We start from the raw sequence: 21,569 nt of genomic DNA, 5'->3' as shown, positions 1-21,569 counted from the left end.
ACCGTTGACACTGTAACATGTTATTTTACTGTGATATATTTAATGAAAATACAACACACAGTATGCTAAAGCCAAACCACAGTCTGTCACAGCAGTCAGCTCTTTAATAGCAGGATGAGGCTGACCTGTTTTGCCCTGGGATAGAATGGAGGCAGACTAATTTCCTTGGCATTTATGCTATAATAATAGCAGTAAAATGACTTCACCATGATCACATACACGTACTGCTGCCAGCTAACAGCCTCACATAGCGGCTAGGAAGATGTGTGAGAACAGAGTTGTGTGGATTGCTGGTTTGGGGTTCTTTCTCTGTCTCTGACTACAGTGACTTGAAAATCATAGGTCATATGTGGTTTTATAGTCTCAACTATGTGTTGATTCTTAAAGGCAAAATGATGAAAAAGTGTGGATATCTGAGGGTTTTTCTTACCTTTGTTTCAGCTGCCATGGGCGAGGATGATTTGGACGTTGTGTATTGGTCGTGTGATGAGGAAATGAAGCCCGAGTCATGGGAGGAGATGCTGGAGAGCCGGGCTGGGGCCTGCTGGGGTAGCGTGGAGCTACGGTACCGATTGCGGGGTTGATGGTGGTGGAAGAGGCGGTGTGAGGAAGAGGAGGAAGAAGAGGAGGAAGGAGAATGAGAGTGAGAGCCACTGGATCCCCTGGAGTCACTACTGTTAACGCTGTTCAGACTACTGTGAAAGGGGAAGGAGTGATGGAGGACCAGAGAAGGAGAAGTTTGGCAGTGACAGGCGGGGTAAAGAGAATCAAGTGCACCCAAAGACATGGATTGAAGAAGGAAGGTTGGATAAGAAAGATAAAAGGAATAAAAAAAAGAGGGGGATGAAGGCAGGGGATTGGGGAGAGACAGGGTGGGAAACAATTAACACAGCACACCAAGATGCAGCAGGCAGTGACTGAGGCCGAGCCAGTCAAAACAACAAACCAACATAAGAGGCGTGAAACCATAATGACGATAATTACAGGCAGGAAATCACAGGATTTCGTGCCTTTGAGAATAATCACACAGAGCACTTGTGAAAAGCAAAAACAGCATAAACACTGGGTCTAATTACTGCGTGTGAATTGTGACTTGAAAGTAACTATTTGAATATCTGAAGCAGATGGTATATTAAAATGTGTGTATTATAAAAATACATACAATATGTACCAATATGTGTCATGATGTTATGTGAATTCCAAAGTCACCCTAAGTCATCAAGAAAAAAATGACTTGTGGTGGACAGTAACTATTAAATTGATCCTCTACAGCGGGTTTAAAATGTTTTAAGAGCCTTAGAGGCCTTGAAACATTCCCATCACGACATAACAGGTAATCCAAGTTTTGATTAAATCACAGAAATTCCACAACCCCAAGATTGACAATAGCAAAGCAATACACAACCTGGGATTAACATAACATTTCTTTCTTTAGAGCAGGACAGTTCAGGAAAATATATCATTGGGAGACACACAAAAAGCAGGGAAGACAGACGGTAGTAGACACGGTCTGAACAGCTAGTAAACAAAAGTATGTTTTTTTGTCAATTCTTTTAAAGTTCTCTAACCATTTTTCCTTAGTTTTTAATTAATTTATCTGTGTGCCTTTCCTTTGACAAAGTAGGTAAATTAATTAATTCAGAATTAATTTACAACTATCACTAACAAAGAGGAGAGGAAGCAGAGATATACAAAGAAACCTGGATTATATTTTGCAAACTGTTCCATATTGACCACTGGGTGGCAGACAGAGATTGGACAACAAAAAAAGAGTTTCTTTATGTCCATGTTCCTGACTGTATCACACTGATGTAAACTGTCTCTATACCAATTTATTGGGTCTACAGGACAGATTAGCAGATTTCAGTGGTAGGAGTAGTAGTGTGTATACATGTCACGCTATCATATAATCTCTAACATGACCTCATAATACTTTGTATGCTGGTTCATCTCCTCATTCCACTGTTTTGGAAAATTGGTAATCAAAATAACTTCAGTGAATTCATTTTCTATTCAACATCATTTTGACACACTGGATCACCAAAAGCTTTTATGGGTACAGTAGGTAAATGTGTACTTGAAAAAAGTTGAGATTCAGTTATTCATGACTACGAGTCTTGTGATCGGCTGTAGCAGCCTACCTGCACATGCTAGACTTCCGGGACATAGTGGTGCTGGGGGATGAGGGCGGTGTTTGATATGACCACCCGTAGTCTGAGCCTTTGAGGTCCATGATCACCTGAGAGGGAGGGAAATATTAGTCACACGTCATACTTGTGAAGAGGAACAGCTCTAAACACAGCTATATTTAATCCCAGAGTCGTAACCAATGACGAATCAAACAGGACCAAAAGGGATGGCATTGTGACTGTGAGAGGACGGTTGGTTGTGTAACCAAGGACTGCTTCATGCCTCACCTGTTCACTAGCAGGGGGAAGCTTGTGCGGGTCAGAAGTCAGAGCTTTGAGGTCATCAGAGATAGCCTGAAGATGGGTGACTTCTCCCAACATAGAAATCTCCTCATCCTAAAAGAATAAAACAGCAGAAAGAGAGCAGAGTGGTATAAAAGAGCTCTCATTCTACAGTTTACATAACAGAGGGAAAAAAAATCCTCTTTAGAGCAGTGGTTGTTAAAAAAAGGCCAGAAATGATGGCCTGGAGAAAGAATATACATGTATCAGTAAAGGACATGAAAATGCACCTTTCCAGTTGGTGGGATTAACACAAAAAACGAAAACACTGGAGTGAGGTGACTTTTTTGTGCTTTCTGGAGGCCGATTTCTCTCTCTCTGCCCCACTGTACTCACCACTACAGGCCGCAGCATGGCTACGAAACAGCAGAACCTCTGCCTGTCCTCTATAAGAGCCTTCCTCAGGGCCTGTTTCTCTGTCTCTTCCAGCAGAATGTATTTATCACTGACATCCTGCATGGCACTGTCCAACTGGGGCTGGATATCACCACGACCTAGGAAACAAAATAGACACACAGAAATAATATATACATCACTACAGGAATAATAAAGTTAACAACTCACATGAAACACCCGATTGGTCTGTTTACTATTTCACAATGTTTAAAAATCAAGTAACTGAGATACAATAACCACTAAACCGGAGGGATCACATCTTTTTAGTGTTGGCTGAGACGGTTACTACTGCTCTACTTGTTAATCATTTCATTGTGGACACTGATATCTTCAGTGCTACTATTTGAATAGTCACCACTACTTTTTCACCACCGCATGAAGGGCCACTCTTGTCATGGAGTGTTTCCTGTATCTTGCTATCTACTTTAGGCTAACCTATTGCTTGTTTTGGACTTCAATTTAGTATGCCGAGACAGCCAAAGGTGTAAACTTTTTATCTCTCCGTTACTCTTTGACAAACACTGTTTATAGACAGGGTGAAGATAATCTTTCTGTGCTTTCACGAATGACAGGTGTGTGCAAGGTATCTCCAAGACCACCTGGTCCTCATGCTGTCTATACGTGTGTTTGAATATGCATATGTAAGTCCAGGAAGGTCTCAGGGCAATTACAGTCCCAAGGGGATTCTGTTGTTCGGCACCGTGTGCGTCTTTGTGCCGCGTGTCATGTGTGTAGGTGTGCTTCTATGGTTGCATGAATGTCTGTGATATCGTATTTTTAAGAGAGGATACCCTGAAGCAGAATCAAACCCTCTTGAGTTCTCTAAGGAGGCAGGCAGGCTGGCGACTTCCTAAGATTACCCCCATATGGAATCTTGGGCAGTGGTTAGATAAGGCCTTTGAGGCAGCACTTGAACTACACTTACACACAGACATATATACACACACAGACACGGTCTTGACTTTGATACATCAAGGTTAACCCACAGTGAACAACTATGTGGCCTGGTCTGTCTGTCTGCTATTGCATGTGGGCAAAGATAACAAACTGGCGTCTTTTGTCGACGTTTGACGTGCGGCTCTCTATCATGCAAATCAGTAGTGAAGAAATGCTGATAGAAATACACAGGCAAATCACGACTACAAAAATGTAAAACTAAGCATGTGTGCTTTGCCCTCTCTGACGTGTCAGTGCAGTCCATCAGTATGTATGATAAACAGCGTGTGGTAAGCTCTGTTTCCACAACTTTATCTCTCCATCAGTCGACTACACCACAATGAAAATGAAAATTAACATTGACTTCAAGCACAGACACAAATAATATGTTAATGGAAAAGCACCAAATAGAATCAGTTACCGTCATTATGCCCCCACTAGCACAACAGCTGACATTACTGAGAAGTGACTACATGTTTGAATCACTTAAGTGCAGTGTGATGTTGATATCAGATGAAGGATATCTCTTAACTTCTTACTGTGGTGGATTTAAGACAATGTTTGGACCCAAAGTAAGAAGAATGTGCAATAACACTGGACTGTGTTGTTTTTCCATTATTTTACTGAGTTTCCAAATGGAGGGAATCCATTTACAATGTTGGTTTGGTGACTGTAACACTGAGAGGAATGTGAGTTGTGTGTGTGTTTACTATATTACTTTACTGTGGCGACCATGATGAAGTAGATGGACCGTAGAAAGTCCAAATTGCAGTATATATTTTCAGTCTCATATAGATCCAACGACCACTTTCTGAGCAGACAAGTATACAATTACATTGTACAAGGTTTTGTGGAGAACCGGTAGTATGACTGAGTCTGAGAGGGCTAGACAGGCCTCAGTCATTAGTCTGGTATCCACTTCAGGACCAAACTCATTATTATTCACTTCCCTCCAGGACAAATTAGTCTTTCTCTTACTTGTTGCCAAGGAAACAATTTGTAAGCAGGGCTGACAGTTCAAATAATGTATGATCACTAATTATAAACAGCTGGTCAATGATTATTGAAAGGTAATACAATCATGGATCTATCAAGTGCATCTATAAAGTAAAACTGCGAACAGGTAAAACTGCATAACTTCAACGCAATACCTGACATGACAGCAAAATATGCTTCTAGTGAATGCAGGCACTGTTGAAATGCTCAGATTACATGTTGCGTGAAAAATATGCCTGTTACATCACAGCCCCTCTCCCATTAACTCTGTTAAAGATGAATAAAAACTTGTTTAAACTTAAGGCCTCAGTTGGCCTCAATATAGAAAAGAAGCTTTTCAAGTCCCTAAACCAGTGATGCTGTGGCTCCTCCTTGGCAAAGAGTAAAACGAGGGATCAAACTGAATTCTGGTTTTCTCCCACTAGTTTAAGTCTTGGCAGACTGTATTCTCAACATAACCACCGTAGGTTTGGAAAGACACTAATGTAAACTGAGGCACTTTGTCTGAGACGGATGGAAAGCCAAATATTTTCTTTGACCCTGTTTTGTTATTGTCCATAAGTTACTTGAGCAGTGTATAACATTATCACAATCAGTGTCCCATTAGCTCCTCATATACTTCTGTTAAAGGTTGACCGATCAAGATGCACATTATCACTTCACTCATTAAATTACATTTAAAAAAAGTGTGAATCTTTTCTGCAAATTCAAGCAAACTAACTTTATTGAGGCTAACTCAGTAATATTTGAGTTTATTCTTTAAGGGAAATCACAAGGTCAACAGTTCTAATAATGGATACGCTCATGGTATATCTCATGTGGAAACTGACCATAGTGTTATTATTGTAAACTACTTTCAACTAACCGCAGATAGACTGAAAAATATCTTTAATATTCAACTAAAAGCCTTTGTCATTACTCAATCAGCTTGAGGCAGACTTTAGTGTTGATGTAAAAGTAGTAATTTCAAGGATGGAGGTGGTTGAGACACACACACACACTGCAGACAATGAAGGCCCATCGTGGCATGAGATGTCTACTTGTGGTGAGCAGAGGGTTTATTAGTGCTGAATTGAACACATTCCCTGTGTCTGTGCCATAACTTGTGCATCTGTGCTGACAGGCAAGGCACTAATTGCTACTTCCTCTTTCCGTTCAACCACAGACAAACACTCAAGTTCATTGACGGTCAAAGAGCACTGACTCCATCGAAAACAAATCCATCCTGAAAAGTATTTCACAAGCACCTTCAGTGTTCAATTATTGACAACTAGTGCCTGTGACACGCAGTTCAGAATTTTTGGATTCACACCCAAAAGATAACTAAGCGATAATAAACTGTAGATGTCTGTGAATCGAAACAACATCGTAATGCTTTTTACCCAATCAATTTACTGTAGGTAAGCCTCATCACTTTATTAGATAGATTTCGTATGTCAGTGTGACCAGTTAGCTAATTTGCTCATCAACACTACAGCCAGGTAAGAGAAGCTCTGAGATGTGTGGGAAAGAAAAGGAGACTCCTTTAAAGTGATTAACATAGACAAATGATGTGATGTACACAAAACACAGCACAGCACATGTTATGTAGATGAGAGGTAAGATGTTCTTTTCATCAGCTTTGCTGTGTTGTACAATCTATGATTTATCAAAAAGTTTTAGGTTAAAAACATAAAATCTACCTGAAGTGTCAAAAATCTTACTGATATTCTATAGATGTTTTTTCCAAACTCAACTTGCCAGAAATTCAGTGACTAATCCAGGATGAATATGTATGGGGCCCGCACAGCCTACACACATGTATGTATATGTGCATGCACACGAAAATGAGATTAGCTTCTTCAGCTTTCACATGATCAATGATTCCATTACATTAAGTTGCAGTCACAGGCTCTTACTTAGCAAGGCAGGGGTCTTAGGTCAGAAAAACACCCTCACAAGACACGCATCAACAACATCAGATTTACACAAGCAGAAAGACTCTGCTTCTGTGCATGAAAGGAGTGCTTTTCCTTTAAAGAATGACTAAAACTAGTAGCCTATACCTGAACTTGATTTAAATATGTATGTGTATTTCTGTGATACAGTAATCACAGAGTTTACAGAAGTTTTAGATGGAACCGCTGCAGGTAGGTTAAGTTAGGTTATTTTTCAGATCTGGGGGGAAATCCCTAAAATGGGTGAATAAATGATGGCTGCCAAACAAAATGAAATTCATTTCCAATTTATAGGAAACAAGGGAAGTAGTGTATTTTTATTTCCTACCTGTCAGAAATTATATATACTGCAATTTACAAAAATATGATGTCACAGTGGTTGCTACAGGGTAAACTATGGGGTGGAACCCTTCCCTGCCTACAATTTTAAAATGCCTATAAAAGGTAATTAAGATGTAAAGTCACTGAATCATCTGCTTTTAATTACTTTTAATCTACAGATTGAAGAATGAATATCCAAAAGCATTTAACGCACTACAAAGCATAACAATTTATTACAGAGTTAGTATTTTGTTCTGGCAACACTGCCTTCTTATTGGTTTTGTAACTAGGTGGCTCGTTGAACATGAGACAAAATGCGTGTGTGTGAGCAGAGCAAAATAACAGAAACCAGCCTGCACGGACCTGTCTTAAGGTGGACACCACAGATAAAAAGATAGACAATTGTAGAAACCTCTTTTGTAGAAACCTCCTTTGCTCTCTTTCTTCTTCCGACCACAACATGTTTTTATGCTTACTGCGATACTGATTCAGTGAGAAAATTATCTTTTCTATCTCAACCGTCAAGTGGGTAAGAGCAAAGGCTCAGTTATGGAGCACACCTTGATTTCTTGGTCAACTTCCTTTTCAAGAACACTTCACAGGCCCTTTAGGTGCTTAACAACATGGGCCTCTGACCATGAACTACAGACAATGAATGAGAGGAGCCATAAAAAAACTAATGAGAAGGTAGACGAGGCAGCAGTTAAAAGGATGGGCCATGGATTTCTTTACCCTTAAGTAAAAACCTATAAGGGACCACAGCTTCACAAACTATAAATCTACACATCTGTGCCAATATGGAGTAGCAAGGATTACATGTAAACTGACTGTAAACGATAACTGATATATGCCAATATTTAGCAGCATCCACTCATATTAAATCTTTGTATAAAACTATCAATGGGAGCTTCTCCCCAATGCAACCAATATGCTTGGTTATGCATTATAGAGTAAAAAACACAACCTGGACAGTGTGTCTATTCCACAAACTGACTTACCCAGATTATCAGCTGCAGTGCAGCATAAGGAGGAGGATGGCATCAGAACCACAGGGGACAGGGAGAGGAGAAAAAGATCCAAGTCAACTGAGAGAGTGCCAGCACTTAACAATAATGCATCACCTAAAGGTGCAGTCTAATGTGTCTAGCTGCCAAAACAATGCACCAATACGATTTTAAAGCAATATCAATATCAAGTGTTTCCGAACCCAGTATCAGATGATACCGATAGATTTGAATTTCTTCATGCCATTGTAAATAATCCCCCCCCAAAAAAAATAGTTGACTTCAGTATTAGTAATGATCGCTATGTGCAGCATCAGTTATATATTAAGCAGTTAAAAGTTATATCTACTGCATAGTAGGAATAAGAAGAACCATTTATCTTTTCTGTGTTTTTTTCCCCCAATACTGGTTTCTTGTACATCCCCTTTTTCATACCTAAACTATCAACATCCTGTTACATACACTGGAAGCATATTAAACTAATTCCTTAATAGTGTAGGGTATTTTTTCTCTAGGAAGTTGAATGGATATGAGGAACGGGAGCCAAGAGAACTGCAGGAAGAAAAAGGCCCTGCCCTCTCAGAGAGTGCTTACCAAGTAAGGTAATGTTTATCCTTACTTGATCTGCACAAGGCTGATCAGTAAGGGCAAACTTCTTCCATACACATCACCGCTGTCTAATGAAAACCTCATAATCACGATTTGGGCTTTTTCCCATTTTTCTATTTGAGCATTTTATGCTATTTAGCTTATCTTTTGAGTAATAGACTGTAGTTTAATTTTTTCTGAATAAGTTACAAACTAGTAGAGGATAAGTAAAGCAACAAATTCTCTGAAACTAGTCTCATTCCCAGGGCTTCAAATACCGACATTTTGTCAAAGCCCTCAGCGTCTGATACCATCTGATAGCTTTAGTACAAGATTGTTGATACAAGCTCTGTCTCCCTCACTATTAGACCACCTGCACTTAGCAGTGATATTTTTGTTAAATCAAATAAGCAAAAATCAAATGTGCTTTTTTTCTTTTTTTTTTTTTACCTTTCTTGGCTTTCTTCTGAAGTTTCAGTGTGTCAGAGGACTTCTTCTTAATGTCCTGCCGGGCTCTTTTATACTCTGGTTCAGATGGACATAGTAAAAAATTTAACTGTGTAAAATTTTGTGTCAAGGTACAATTTTTCATACACTTCTTATATACTGTGGGACAGAAGAATGAACAAAAATGTAATGATAACCTGCATGTCAAACTATGTTTTAAGTCATAATAAAATGAAATAACCACATTATCATTGGGCCTTTACATTGCTGCATTTGTTGAAGATGTATCCTCATGTCCAAGTAATTTCTGGATCAGCCTGTTGTGTTATTTTCTTGTGTGTGAGGTTACATTCGTTTGTCCTACCTTTAGCATGGTCCTTGTCCAAAGTGTTGACTCCTCGTTTCCACTCCTCCATCTGGTCTTGTAGAGGATTGATCAGACCCTCCAGGAAAGCCCTGTGAGAACACAAGGATACTTATTTCTAATCTGAGGTCATCTTAACCAGTTAAACCATTCAAGACTAACCTTTTTAAATTCTAAAATGTCACAATTGGAATTCATCTGAAACACGAACTGCTTTGGTTTACAGTTTTCATAAAGGATGTGTATCCCCAAAAAGTCTTATTGGCCAATCATAGAGACTAACAACCAATTTATAAGACGTAATATAGCAAATTTGTCATTATAACTGTCACCTGATTGTAAAGCAGGAGAGAGACCGCCAGACATATAAAGCCATTAGGTCTGGTTTGCCTCTCTGTCTATACACTGTATGAGCCTGTCTGTCAATCATTAACAGGCAGAAAGAAAGGGAAGAAAAACAGACTGAGAGAAAAAAAAAGTCTGCCGATGTCTGACTGTGTGTCACAGGAGGAAATAAGAAGCTTGTGCAGTTATGTCTGTCAATCATTACCATACTGTGTCCGTAGTGTATTCGAGATGTATTTATGAGTGCGTTGAAGAGGCTGTGAGTGTGAGAGGTAGGCAGCTGCAGGCTTACTGCATGAAACTAAAATTAGACCTGCAGACATTTCTCCCAAGAGCGTGTGTTAGTGGGTGGGTGGTGACCACGGCCCCCCTGTGTACAGCCCCTGCTATGGAGATCCGAGTGGAATCTCTACTGAAATGCCAACCGAAATTAGAGAGACCCTTGTGTAGTGTGTGTGTGTGTGTGTGTGTGAGTGAGTGAGGGGGAGAGAGAGAGAGAGAGAGAGAGAGAGAGAGAGAGATGTGGTGTGTGTGTGTGACTATACTGAAACATTACAGAAGCTTGTGTTGCCAGACAAATCGTCTCTTGACCAGCATTCCACGACAAGGGGCATTCTCATCCACACACACACAAAATGTCAAGACATGGAGGATGTGGTGAGATACGAATTTGAAAGCAGACCATTTTATTGGAGTTGCAATGCTAGGGGAAACAGTTTGGGTAAAAGTAAACTAACCGTTACTAATAATGGAAACGCTGCAAAATTAAATTACTACAACCTCAAAGTTACATAATTTTACTGTAATGCTGTCCATAAGACCAGTAAAATATTCCACTTATCCCATATTACGATATCCAGAATCTAAGACAATATCTAGTATCATAGCACATTTTTATATAATTGATATATTGCCCAGCCCTACTTTAACCCAATGAGATGTTAATCTAGTGCTTGTAACTTTTTGTGAAAACTAAAAATTCACATTATAAGCAAGTGGTGTATCACCTGAAAGTGGAAGAGCCAATTCACCATAATTGCACAAGGGATAAATGATATATGATCCCTTAGATTGGGAAATGTCAATAATGTTGTACTGTGTAGTTGAGGAGAGAAACACACAAATACAGTTTGTGTAACGTTGCTTACATGGAGAACTGTTTGAGTTTAGCCTCTATGCTGCGATGTCTCATACACATCCTTGTCAATGATGATCCAATGTCTTTGGTCCCACCTGAAAGACATAAAAAATACAAAAAATATAAATAATTACATGAGCTATCCTAAGTGACACAGATTTCCATGAGAGTGAAAATAAACAGAGTATATCACATTAGCTTTAGACACAGCCTGTTTTTAGGATTAATTGTCGAAATTGAACCACCAGCGAAAAGTTTGACATTTGCAACCAACTGTTTTCTTTAGGGCTGCCGCTGAATCATTTAGCAGAACCTCTTAATATGTAAGTAACTGGAGAGAATTGTTTAACACAGCGCTAAAATACAGACATTGGATATGAAAAACAATAAAAAAAATATTCAAATATAAACAGGTATTTATAATGTGAAAAAGATGCGAATGAACGACATTGAGCGCAATTCCTGCTGCCTCTTGTATATTGAAGTACAGTATACAGTAGTATTATGTTGTTAATTAATCAACTTCATACTAGAATGAGAGTGACTTTGCTGGTGGAAAAAAATGTCTGGACATTGTTATCAGTTGGAAACACTAAACTATGAACTGCAAACGTATTCAGGTCAAGAGGAGCTTTGTGAATGTGCTTGAGGCTGGTGTCAGTTTCCTTCACACAGGATAACTAGCTGTCCACTGGAAGGCCTCAGGCACTACAGCTAAGCAGGGACTTGACGTTGATTGACAGAACTATTGTCTGTCAGCTCAGTATGACTAGTCTGTGTCTCTGTGGGGTTGAAGCACTACTGTGTGTGTGTGTGTGTGTGTGTGTGTGTGTGTGTGTGTGTGTGTGTGTGTGTGTGTGTGTGTGTGTGTGTGTGTGTGTGTGTGTGTGTGTGTGTGTGTGTGCATGAGAGAGAGAGACAAGATGGGGGCACAGATATCTTGTATGAAACTGTGTGGAGTTCTTGTGACATTCTGTTCAGTTTATCTGAAGCAGAGTTATACTCTCTCAGTTGTGTGTGCATGCTTTGTGTGTGTGTGTGTGTGTGTGTGTGTGTGTGTGTGTGTGTGTGTGTGTGTGTGTGTGTGCGTGTGTGTGTGTGTGTGTTAGAGACAGTTTGGTTGTGATGATCTGATGTGAAGTGTGAATTCCCTCCAACAGAGCAAGCCATTCTGCTGTCAGCACAGTCCTTGCTGCATGCAGAGACACACACACAGAGCTGTCACTCACTCACACTCAGATTTACAACACACACAAAATTGTCTTTTACTCCGTCAGAATCTGGACAAAACAAATGCAAGAAGCTGCTGATTTGGCCTACAACACTCATGATGATTTGGTTGATACAAAAGAAGAAAATAAATCCTCTAAACAGGAAATTCTTACAAAACAGGAGAAAAATGGTAAATTGAGAAAAATGTGATCAGAGCCAAACAAAATCATGTTTACAAGGACAATTGTTACATTTTCAACTGTATTTCAGACTCTTTTTTTAAGCTACCTTGTTCAACAGTGTATTTTAGGCTGAGCTGGAGTGGGGGAAAGATGGGTGCCGAGTTCACAGCATATGTTCCAAATTAGTGCTGAATGTCTAAATTCCACAGAATCTGGTGTGAAGAAATGTTAAGAGGACAATGTATGTGCGTACATATTTCTTAATCAAAACAAGTTTAATAGATATTTGGAGCCGTCAAGTTGGCACAAAAAGAAAAGTTTTGTGTTGAATCTACTCTGCTTTTGTCTCTTTGGTTGAGCTGTGTATGTCTGCCAGACTGAACCAAATTCATGAGGGTGAAAAAATGATCTATCCTTTTTCTAAACTCCAAAACCTAACCATTGGAACAACATCTGTAGTTTTGGGACTCAATCACTGTGTGATTATGAACTGGTTTCCAGACAATCTGCATCCGTCCTGCTCTTCTTAAAGACCAGAATTAGCTCAATGTGCTTTTGACTGCTCAGTCAAAGGACGACAAGACAGAGACAAACTTTAACACAGACTTAAGTGATCCTAGATGGCAAATTACAACTTTTCACTAAGACATCATTTAAGTCAGTCCCATTGAGCCCATTATGCCCTTAACATTTTTCCTCTATCCATTCATTCATCCATTCCTTTTTTTTTGTACCCCATATGCTTGTTATTGCAGAGGGTGTGGCTACTACATGCCATAAAAGACCTTTCTGTTATACAGCACCATAATGTTCATTCATTCCTGCGTTGACTTGTTTAGTCATCCAATCCATCCATCCATCTGCCCATCTCACCCTCACTATGACTGCTTGTTATTCAAGAGGGTGTGGCGGAAAGATACCACATTGCCACGAGGAGGCCACACGGCAGAAGAAGTAGGATTTAGTGCTGGCAAACATTATTCTTTAAAAGGTTACTGTAGAATTGTAGCATACGCCGTCAAGAAAAGAGCTTGGTTTCAGGTGATTATTCATTTGTCCCGCCCACACTCCTGGATTTGATATGAGGCATATAAGATAACCAAAATGTGCTCTTGGCTATAGGCACAGGTGTGCCATTATGGCTGTGATAGATAGTGTATACTCTAGTTCACACTCAAGCCACATACTCCCTGTGTGAAAGAGACTTGAGTCTCTCCCTCTCACAGCAGGAAGCTAGTCAATGTGGCCTCTGCCATGACTACCAGTTACTGTGGAAACAGTGTATGGATGATTGTGTATTGTGTGTGCCTGATACAATCCTACTTGGGCTCAAACAGTTGCGAGGTTAGGACCCTTTTGTTTTGTGTCATGTATAAAGTCACTTATATGTCGCACTCTTTGTGAAGCATATAACACACATAGCCAACAGATGCAGTCTGATTTAATCCACAGTACTGCTGCATGTGGGAGGACAAAGTCAATATTTTGTTAGCAACTCATGATTGTATAAATTAGGGAAGTTGTTTTGTGCGTATGACAGAGATTTGCCTGATGTAAATTTTGCCATATTGTGATAGTGATATTGTGAAAACTAGTAATCTTATTATGATATTGATTGCAACCATATCTATACGAGCTCATAAAGCACATGTGGTCAGAAGTGCTAAAGGTTAGGATGCTTGCCAAAAGTGGATATCAGGCCAATCTGCCCTGTTTGTGGAAAGTTGTTGTGATAAAGAGGCTGCTAACACACATCATCTACTCTGTCTAGTACCGACTGACCCCTGGATACAAATAGCTCCACTGGGAGCTCCAGTTGTCTACCCCACACACACATGAGCGTGTGTGTGTGTGTGTGTGTGTGTGTGTGTGTGTGTGTGTGTGTGTGTGTGTGTGTGTGTGTGTGTGTGTGTGTGTGTGTGTGTGTGTGTGTGTGTGTGTGTGTGTGTGTGTGTAGTGTAGCATAGCTGGCTGTCAATAGAAATAGCTGCTGTGTGACATGGTTGTTTCAGAGGCTTGTAATTATCCCTGAACCACCAATACTTAAACAGTCGAGAACACACACATAAACTTATAGACTATAAGCTTGGCTCTTTGGTGCATCCGTGTACAAATTATGCTACACTGGTGTATTTTTTGTTGTTTAAAACCCAGTGAGCAAGTAGATGGCACTAGCAACTTGAATGTTTGGGTAGCTTTTTTCAAAAACACCAACCATCCAAGGCCTAGGAAATGAACAATGTTCCACAGGGACAAAAGCTGTTTAATAATTCTCTGTGTGTCAGGTTGTAATACTAATACTTGTAAGAAACCACTACTTTTAATATAGCTCTTACAAAGCTTTGTCTCTTGGTCTGTGATATTTCAGCGTTATGTAACTTTTGTCTCAATGGTTTTGGGACATTTGTGACAGAGGGGATAGTTTTCTGTCTGTCTGTGTCTATGAGTGTCAGACAGTGAAAGAGAGTGTCGCAATTTGATGTTGAGCTGCCAAGTCTGTCTCTGTCCTCAACCCCCTTCCGGACTGTTCCTTGGAATGTCACACCGTGCCGACACAGAGGGCGCATGTCTGTATGTGTGTATATTTTGTAAAAAAGCAGAAAAGCAACTTGAAAGGACAGTAGATTAAAAGATTGATGTATCAACGCATTTAAAATATACTGCAAAAAATGTATCCATTATTTCCTCTCATTGTGATACGTAGCCTCTATAATTCTATAGTATAAACACCCAGTGTGAGTGACCACTGTTTATTTTTGGCTAGTCTTGCAATTAACTCACTTTCTAAATACGTTTGCTAGACAATTTTCCCTTCAGGCAGCAGGCTATGCAACTCATTCTCTCCACAGGATTACATAAAGGTGGACGGACAAAGTGCCTTCCTTTGTCTTTATACAACAGGAGTACCTTTGTAGTTGCTATAAGAACCCTAAATCATTTGATAAAATCCAAGAACGTCAATAATAAAGGCATCAATGCAGCAGGAATCAATAAGACCCCTGTATGACCCTATCCTCTGCGCAGAATAACAAAGCTAGACCTAGGACTGTTTTTTGTTTCAGTCGTCAATGATAAAACAAGTGTCAACAGAACACCCCAGCATCAATGGCAAAAATGCATATGATGTAAATGATAACTTATGCTCATAGCTTAAAGTCAAAAACACTATTCTACTTTATGATACTGTATACTAATATTAATACTTATTAAACTACAAGACCCCTCGTTGTGTATCGCCCCAAATCCCAAAAGCAACGGTTGGCCCTTTTTGGAAATGACCCATGGTTCATTTCTGTTTAATCAGCTAATGAAAGTGTGGAACACACTAAGCCAGTCTGCATCTTTACACAGATCTCAGCCTGTCATCAGAGGATAGAGGGAAAGCTGAATGATTTAAGGAGGAGGAGAGATGAAGGAAGGGAGGAAATGATTGGAAAGGTATACGTTAAATATCTATAGTATACATTCATATAAAAAATTAAAAACAGAACAGTGAGGGAAGGAGGGTAAAGACTTAAGTGCAAAATTGTAGGAGAAAAAAAGGAGAAAGAGAGAGTGGTGTGGCTGGGGTACTTCAGACATGAGGATCAGAGAGGCCTGCTAGCTAAAACCATCTACGTATGGGCACCAGATGGTCGCTGTTAACTACGGGCCAGTGGTTACACTGATAAGAGACTGGAGACCGTACAGCTGGATACACACACCCACACCAGCACACACACACACATGCTCTCACCCAGCTGGACAGAGGGGATCTGTTTACTAGCTAATTAGAGAGCTGGAGAAACATTAAGGCTATATCCACACTAAGCCGGCTAAATTGAAGAACATATATATTCCTCTTCATGTTGGCCTCCAATCGGACACTGCTGGGGGGTTTTCACACTGAGGCCATGTCCACACTAACCCGTTTTCAAATGAATCCACATATCTTTTTCTGCGTTTGCACCGAGCGTCCACACTACGCAGCGTTTTAGGGCACCGAAAACGAATAAGTTTGAAAACTCTCTCGAGGACGGAGAAGTTTGAAAACGGTGCGTTTTCATGATAGTGTGGATGACGGAAAACGAAGAAGTCCGAAAACGATGACGTAGGCACCGGCGTTCGCTACTTGATTGGTTCTTAGCAGTTATGACGTGTCATTCCCTGATTCGTCACCCCCTTACCACGTGACCCTTTTCCGGAAGAGAACAATAACAACAGCCTTGATACCGATCGCCTACCAGGTTAATTCAACATGGATAATGTGGTATTTGTTACAAATGTTTGTACATAGACGTTCAAACATGTAGGGACTTAGTACCCAGGGGAGCACAGGTGACCCATGGCAACCCGGAGGGGGTTAGCGGTCTTTGGCTTCAGCTGGAATCAGCTGATATGGAGCTATTAGAGGGGCGTGTCCAGTGACGTCATCAGCCCTACAGAACGGACTTCTGATGGACTTGTGTTGACCAAATGTATGGACCCATAATCTAGTAAACTTCGTTTAATAACTGTTCATTTAAAGTACATGTGCTGTCTGTGTGGGAGAGATAGAGTTAGACCTGCAGTGTTGTAACTAAGCTTGAAAAATAAAACTTCTAAAAACTTCCACGAAATGTGTCTGTTTGAGTTCATGGAGGAAGATTTTAGAGGAAGTTCTTGAGTATCAAGCACGACGAGTATCAAGAGTAGTGTAATCGTATTATCTGTAACCAAGCAACCAATGTACTTCCTGTTTACACCGGCATGCGCATGCCCAGTGTACGTGAATAGTCACGTGATATTCGTTTTCAGGGGAGCAAGTCTGACGCACATAATTTCGAAAACGATGCTGAAACGATGTGTGGACGGAGATCTTAAAACCCCGTTTTCATTTGCAAACGAGTGAAAACGGGTTAATGTGGACATGGCCTAAAAAAAGGGCAGAGACAAGATTTCAAAATGATAATGTACGTTACATGGACCTATCTTGACTCATTTCAGAGACTGTTCATATCCTCAAAGTATGATGTCTTTGAAAACACACACACACACACACACACACACACACACACACACACACACACACACACACACACACACACACACACACACACACACACACACACACACACACACACACACACACACACACACACACACACACACACACACACAATTAGCTGAGCAGTTGGCATGCCCAGATGGAGCCACCCACAAAGCACAGATACAGGCTAGTATTTCATTCATTGATTTATATTTCGGTCAGTCTGGTAACCTACTCTAAGTCTACAATTTCATATATGAATAACCGATAAACTTAGTGGCTGATTGTTAGAGGTTTTAATAATTCTGGGACATGAGGGCGTTGTAAAACAATAAATGAAGGAAGTAGTGAATGGTTAAAAACTATCAATCAAAAAATGATCTTTAACAAAAGTATTATACTATATGTACTAGGTTAAGGGAGGATATTTGTGGGGATTCACATATGCAAGGTCTCCAAGGTCAAGGGCTGATAATAGTCTGCTCTAATAGTCTTCATTCATCAATAGCTACTGACAGAAAGTTAGCTTCCCCTGTCTACCCACACACAAATACGCTCGACAGTCAGTAAGTCTAGCCTCAATGGCCACCGACACATGCTTGTGTGTGGACAAGCGAACACACACGCACCTGCTGCAGTGTGACCATTGCTGCTGACACACAAAAACTCTGGACTGTCTGACTTCAGCTCCCACCAGCTGTCACGCAAAGACAGGATGAACGGTAAAGAAGGACAGAGGGTTAGAGGAGGAGAAGATGAGCAGAGAACAGAGGTGTGGAAAGAAAAGATGAGCGGGAGAGAAAATGAAATAATGAGGTCTTTTTCACATGCTGTAAAATGATGTCAGAAAAGGTTTTCCTGTACTGAGACATGCCTTGGTTGATGGGTGTGATAGAGCTGTGTAGTCATATTATTGGGGCTAAATTGATTTTGCTCTTTATGAATGTCTCTAAACTGCAGACTTTTATGTTGAAATCTCAATGTACTCTGCATTGTCGATATCTGTATAACAATCAGATGAGCAACTTGTTTTACTAAGAAATGTAGATAGTCTAAATACCAGTGTTAAGCAGAAACTAAAACATTCACATTGGTGAAAATGTGCTGACATTAACCAAAGAATGACATCAAAAGAACCAGTACTGACATTTGCAACATCAGCACAGGTAAAGTAGAACAGAATTTTACACACTCAGCCTTTAAACTACCGCCATGAACATACAGTAGATTGTAAAAGAACATTAACACTAACGAGGACTGTTAACTTCCTATCATTACACATCTTATCAGCCCTTTCTCTGGCTAAATAGCACCATTTTCACTGAATACTGACAGAGGAGATAAGAGAAAGGCAGAGGGGAGGGCAGATCATTAGCCGGGTTTAAACTGATGATGACGTTTTGTTTGTCGATGGTTTGCATCATAGTCAAACAAGGCACCAAAAAGACTACAGCTGACGCCTGTATGTCTTTATGTAGATAGTGAATGAAAGCTGGGTGTGTAGCTTAGTGACACATATTGACAATGGACAACACAATATAGCAGAATGTAGTACACACTGAAGTTTATTCTACAAAAATATTCACTACATTTATTTTTTGAAATAACCAAAAATAAATAGACTCAATGTAAACTGTAGTTGTGAATGTGTGTCAGTGTGCCACTGCAATGCAGTGAAATGCATCCTGGAAAGTGATGCATGAGACTCCCCCGGTCTTGCCCTTCTCTCCTTTACGTTGCTCTCCTCTCCTGAAGGCTGTATCTGCCCTCCTTCCTCCTTGTGTGCTTCTCTTTTTCCCTCCTTTTCTGCCCTGATCTTATTTCTTCTTTTTCTCTCCGTTTGCCCTCCCAATTTCCTCTGCTATTCTCATCCCATCCCTTCCTTCTCCGTCTTCCAACACTCTCTCGTTTCTCCCTTTTTTTTTTTTTTTTTTTACTACCTTCCTGCACTCCTCCCCTCCATTCTGTCATCTCACCATTGATGTGGAAAGTACACGCAGCATAAAGTCTCATTACAGTGACAAATAAAAAGTATACAGAGATGTTTTAGAGATGTAGTGCTTTCAAAGAAACCCAGTAGTTTTGGACTGATGTACACTAAACAGAGCTGTTGTCGGTTACAGTAAGTGTGTCAGTGTGTCACCGTAGAGCTGCAGCCTGTATACCAATGAACTCTGTACAAAATTTAAGCAAAAGTTTACACTGTTGACATAAGGCTTTTTGCAAAATAAAGAAAAATGTGTCATGAGTGGGAGAGGAGGGCTGCAGAGAAAGGGGATCATGGGAAACCAAACATATGTTGATTTTCATTGTTAAGATAAGGGGGAGGAGAGAGAGTATAGATGACAGACAGTGGTAGTTTGGGTGTGACAGTATGTCACCTCTGTGTGGTTCTGTAGTGTGAATGCTAACGAGGTCTCAAGGCTGCAGATAAACAAGAAAAGATAGCTGACAAATGCACTCATTGCTCTGCGTCTCTTTCTCTTTCTCACTGGATGCTTACCAAGCTACTGTATCTCCACATCCCTCCTCCTTTATTCTTCTCCTCTTTCCCCATCTGTCTCACAGCACTGTGGTATGAATGGATACTAGAGCAATGGATGGGAACCAATTAAGATAAGAAGAATGCATTGCTGCCGTCTACAAAATGCCACCATCCTTTTTCCTGTCACACTCTTTGGTGTGCTTTGTGAGAGATCTCTCATCTTGCACAGTTGCTGCATATTCTGTTTTTATTCATAGAGAATGCTGATTTCCATTTGCCCAATGCATCATCATTAAAAATATTGATATCCTGCCACTGAGATCTCCCACTGGATCAATGATATATGCAATACATCAAGTATGTCTTGGAGTCCCACTCCTTAGCAAAAATGCTTATAAAGAATTTCTCTTAACGTGCGTTTGACTACTATTGGCTCTCTGACATTCAAGTTTTGTTGTCAAAGTTTCGTCACAGCTTTTATTAAAAATAGAGTTGAAAAGTACATTTTAGGTTAAGAATGGCTAATAAGGGCCTACAGTGCAGGAAGAATATGTGTGAGTTTTAAGAGTTTGTGAGGATGTTAATACTCCCCTTTACAGACATATAGACAGATTTTTAGGACTATGCAGGAGGACAATCATCCTGAACATACAGCAAACAGCTGCAATAAGAAGTATTTTATGGCCAAACAGTGGAATGTTCATGATCGATCAAGTAAGTCACCTGACCTCAAAACTACCACCTACTCAGTTGTTTAACTAAAGACTAAATGAAGCTGGATTCAGCACAGGCCTTGCAGAGTATCACCATGGATGTCAGAGGTCTGATGATGTCTACTGTATGGGTTGCAGTCTTCAGTCTGTCATCAAATGAATGAAGCAAATATTCTTGTCAGAGAAATGAAACAGCATGGCACTTCTGCAATGAGACAATCTGTTAAGCAGAAGAGTTCTGTATGGTAATGTGATCTCTGGAATTCACATGCTGCACAGGAGTAGAGAGTATGAGAGAAAAAGAGAAATGACTGACAATGAGTACAAGGGAAAAGTATCAGGGTGGTCCCTTTACAGAAATCCTATGCAAGCAAACAGTCTCCAGGCAGACTTGACATGGTAATTTATGCTGCTGGCTTACTGTACTCTTACAGTGCTATGTCATAACTGCACATGTCGGCTTCAGCTGCAGATTGCAATGCAAATGTAGGTCATGGAGGAGTTTCATACCGCCCCTCTCCCCTTTATTCTACTGTATTCCTTTGATTTATTCTTTTAAGGTGTTTGCGCTCTGATCTAGTTGTTCTCTATAGTACACACCAGTCTTTCTGTGCTCAGTTCAGTTTTCTCTCTTTTTGGTTTCTTTCTGCACTGGCTCAGTCATCAGCTCTCGGCCCTCGTCTCTGATGTCTCTGTGAATGTAGTACCATAATGTTAACACTGTGTCTGAGTTAATCCAGTCTGTAAGCAGTTGGCCAGTTCAATGAACGGTCAAAGTGAGGGCAGAAATAAATGATTAGAGAAGTGGAGAATGTAGATGATAGATATGCATTTTGGCACATCCCTGCAAAATTCTAACTCTAAGTGAAGAGTGAGAAATGTGTTAAAAAGAAAATACTTGCAACAAATAGAATTAAAGCAACATTTTAAATGGCAACCATTACTTATCCTTACAATAAAAACCTCACACAGTCACTGTTATCTTAGTGTTTCCCACATAAACGTACAGTACAGTAGCAGCTGCTT

The 21,569-nt window shown here is 40.2% G+C and overlaps 1 protein-coding gene across 4 annotated transcripts in view; it reads right to left on the bottom strand.

Annotated features, from left to right (window-relative positions):
• Positions 1-21,569, bottom strand: part of LOC129109120 (protein MTSS 1-like) — a 53,562-nt gene that overhangs the window by 8,053 nt on the left and 23,940 nt on the right. The window contains exons 4-11 of one of the 4 annotated variants that reach the window (XM_054621090.1): positions 10,954-11,038; positions 9,461-9,552; positions 9,100-9,174; positions 8,056-8,067; positions 2,808-2,965; positions 2,418-2,525; positions 2,142-2,239; positions 431-695 (exon numbers count right to left, since the gene is read on the bottom strand). In XM_054621090.1, the coding sequence (XP_054477065.1) occupies positions 431-695; positions 2,142-2,239; positions 2,418-2,525; positions 2,808-2,965; positions 8,056-8,067; positions 9,100-9,174; positions 9,461-9,552; positions 10,954-11,038 (893 nt within the window). The remainder of the gene's footprint in view (positions 1-430; positions 696-2,141; positions 2,240-2,417; positions 2,526-2,807; positions 2,966-8,055; positions 8,068-9,099; positions 9,175-9,460; positions 9,553-10,953; positions 11,039-21,569) is intronic. The other 3 variants (XM_054621093.1, XM_054621092.1, XM_054621094.1) reach the window with 3 other exon arrangements.

The sequence above is a fragment of the Anoplopoma fimbria genome, chromosome 20 (genome assembly GCF_027596085.1).
Source record: "Anoplopoma fimbria isolate UVic2021 breed Golden Eagle Sablefish chromosome 20, Afim_UVic_2022, whole genome shotgun sequence".
Taxonomy (NCBI): Eukaryota; Metazoa; Chordata; class Actinopteri; order Perciformes; family Anoplopomatidae; genus Anoplopoma; species Anoplopoma fimbria.
Note: the sequence above shows the minus strand (reverse complement) of the source record. Positions and strands in the feature narration are given on the sequence as shown.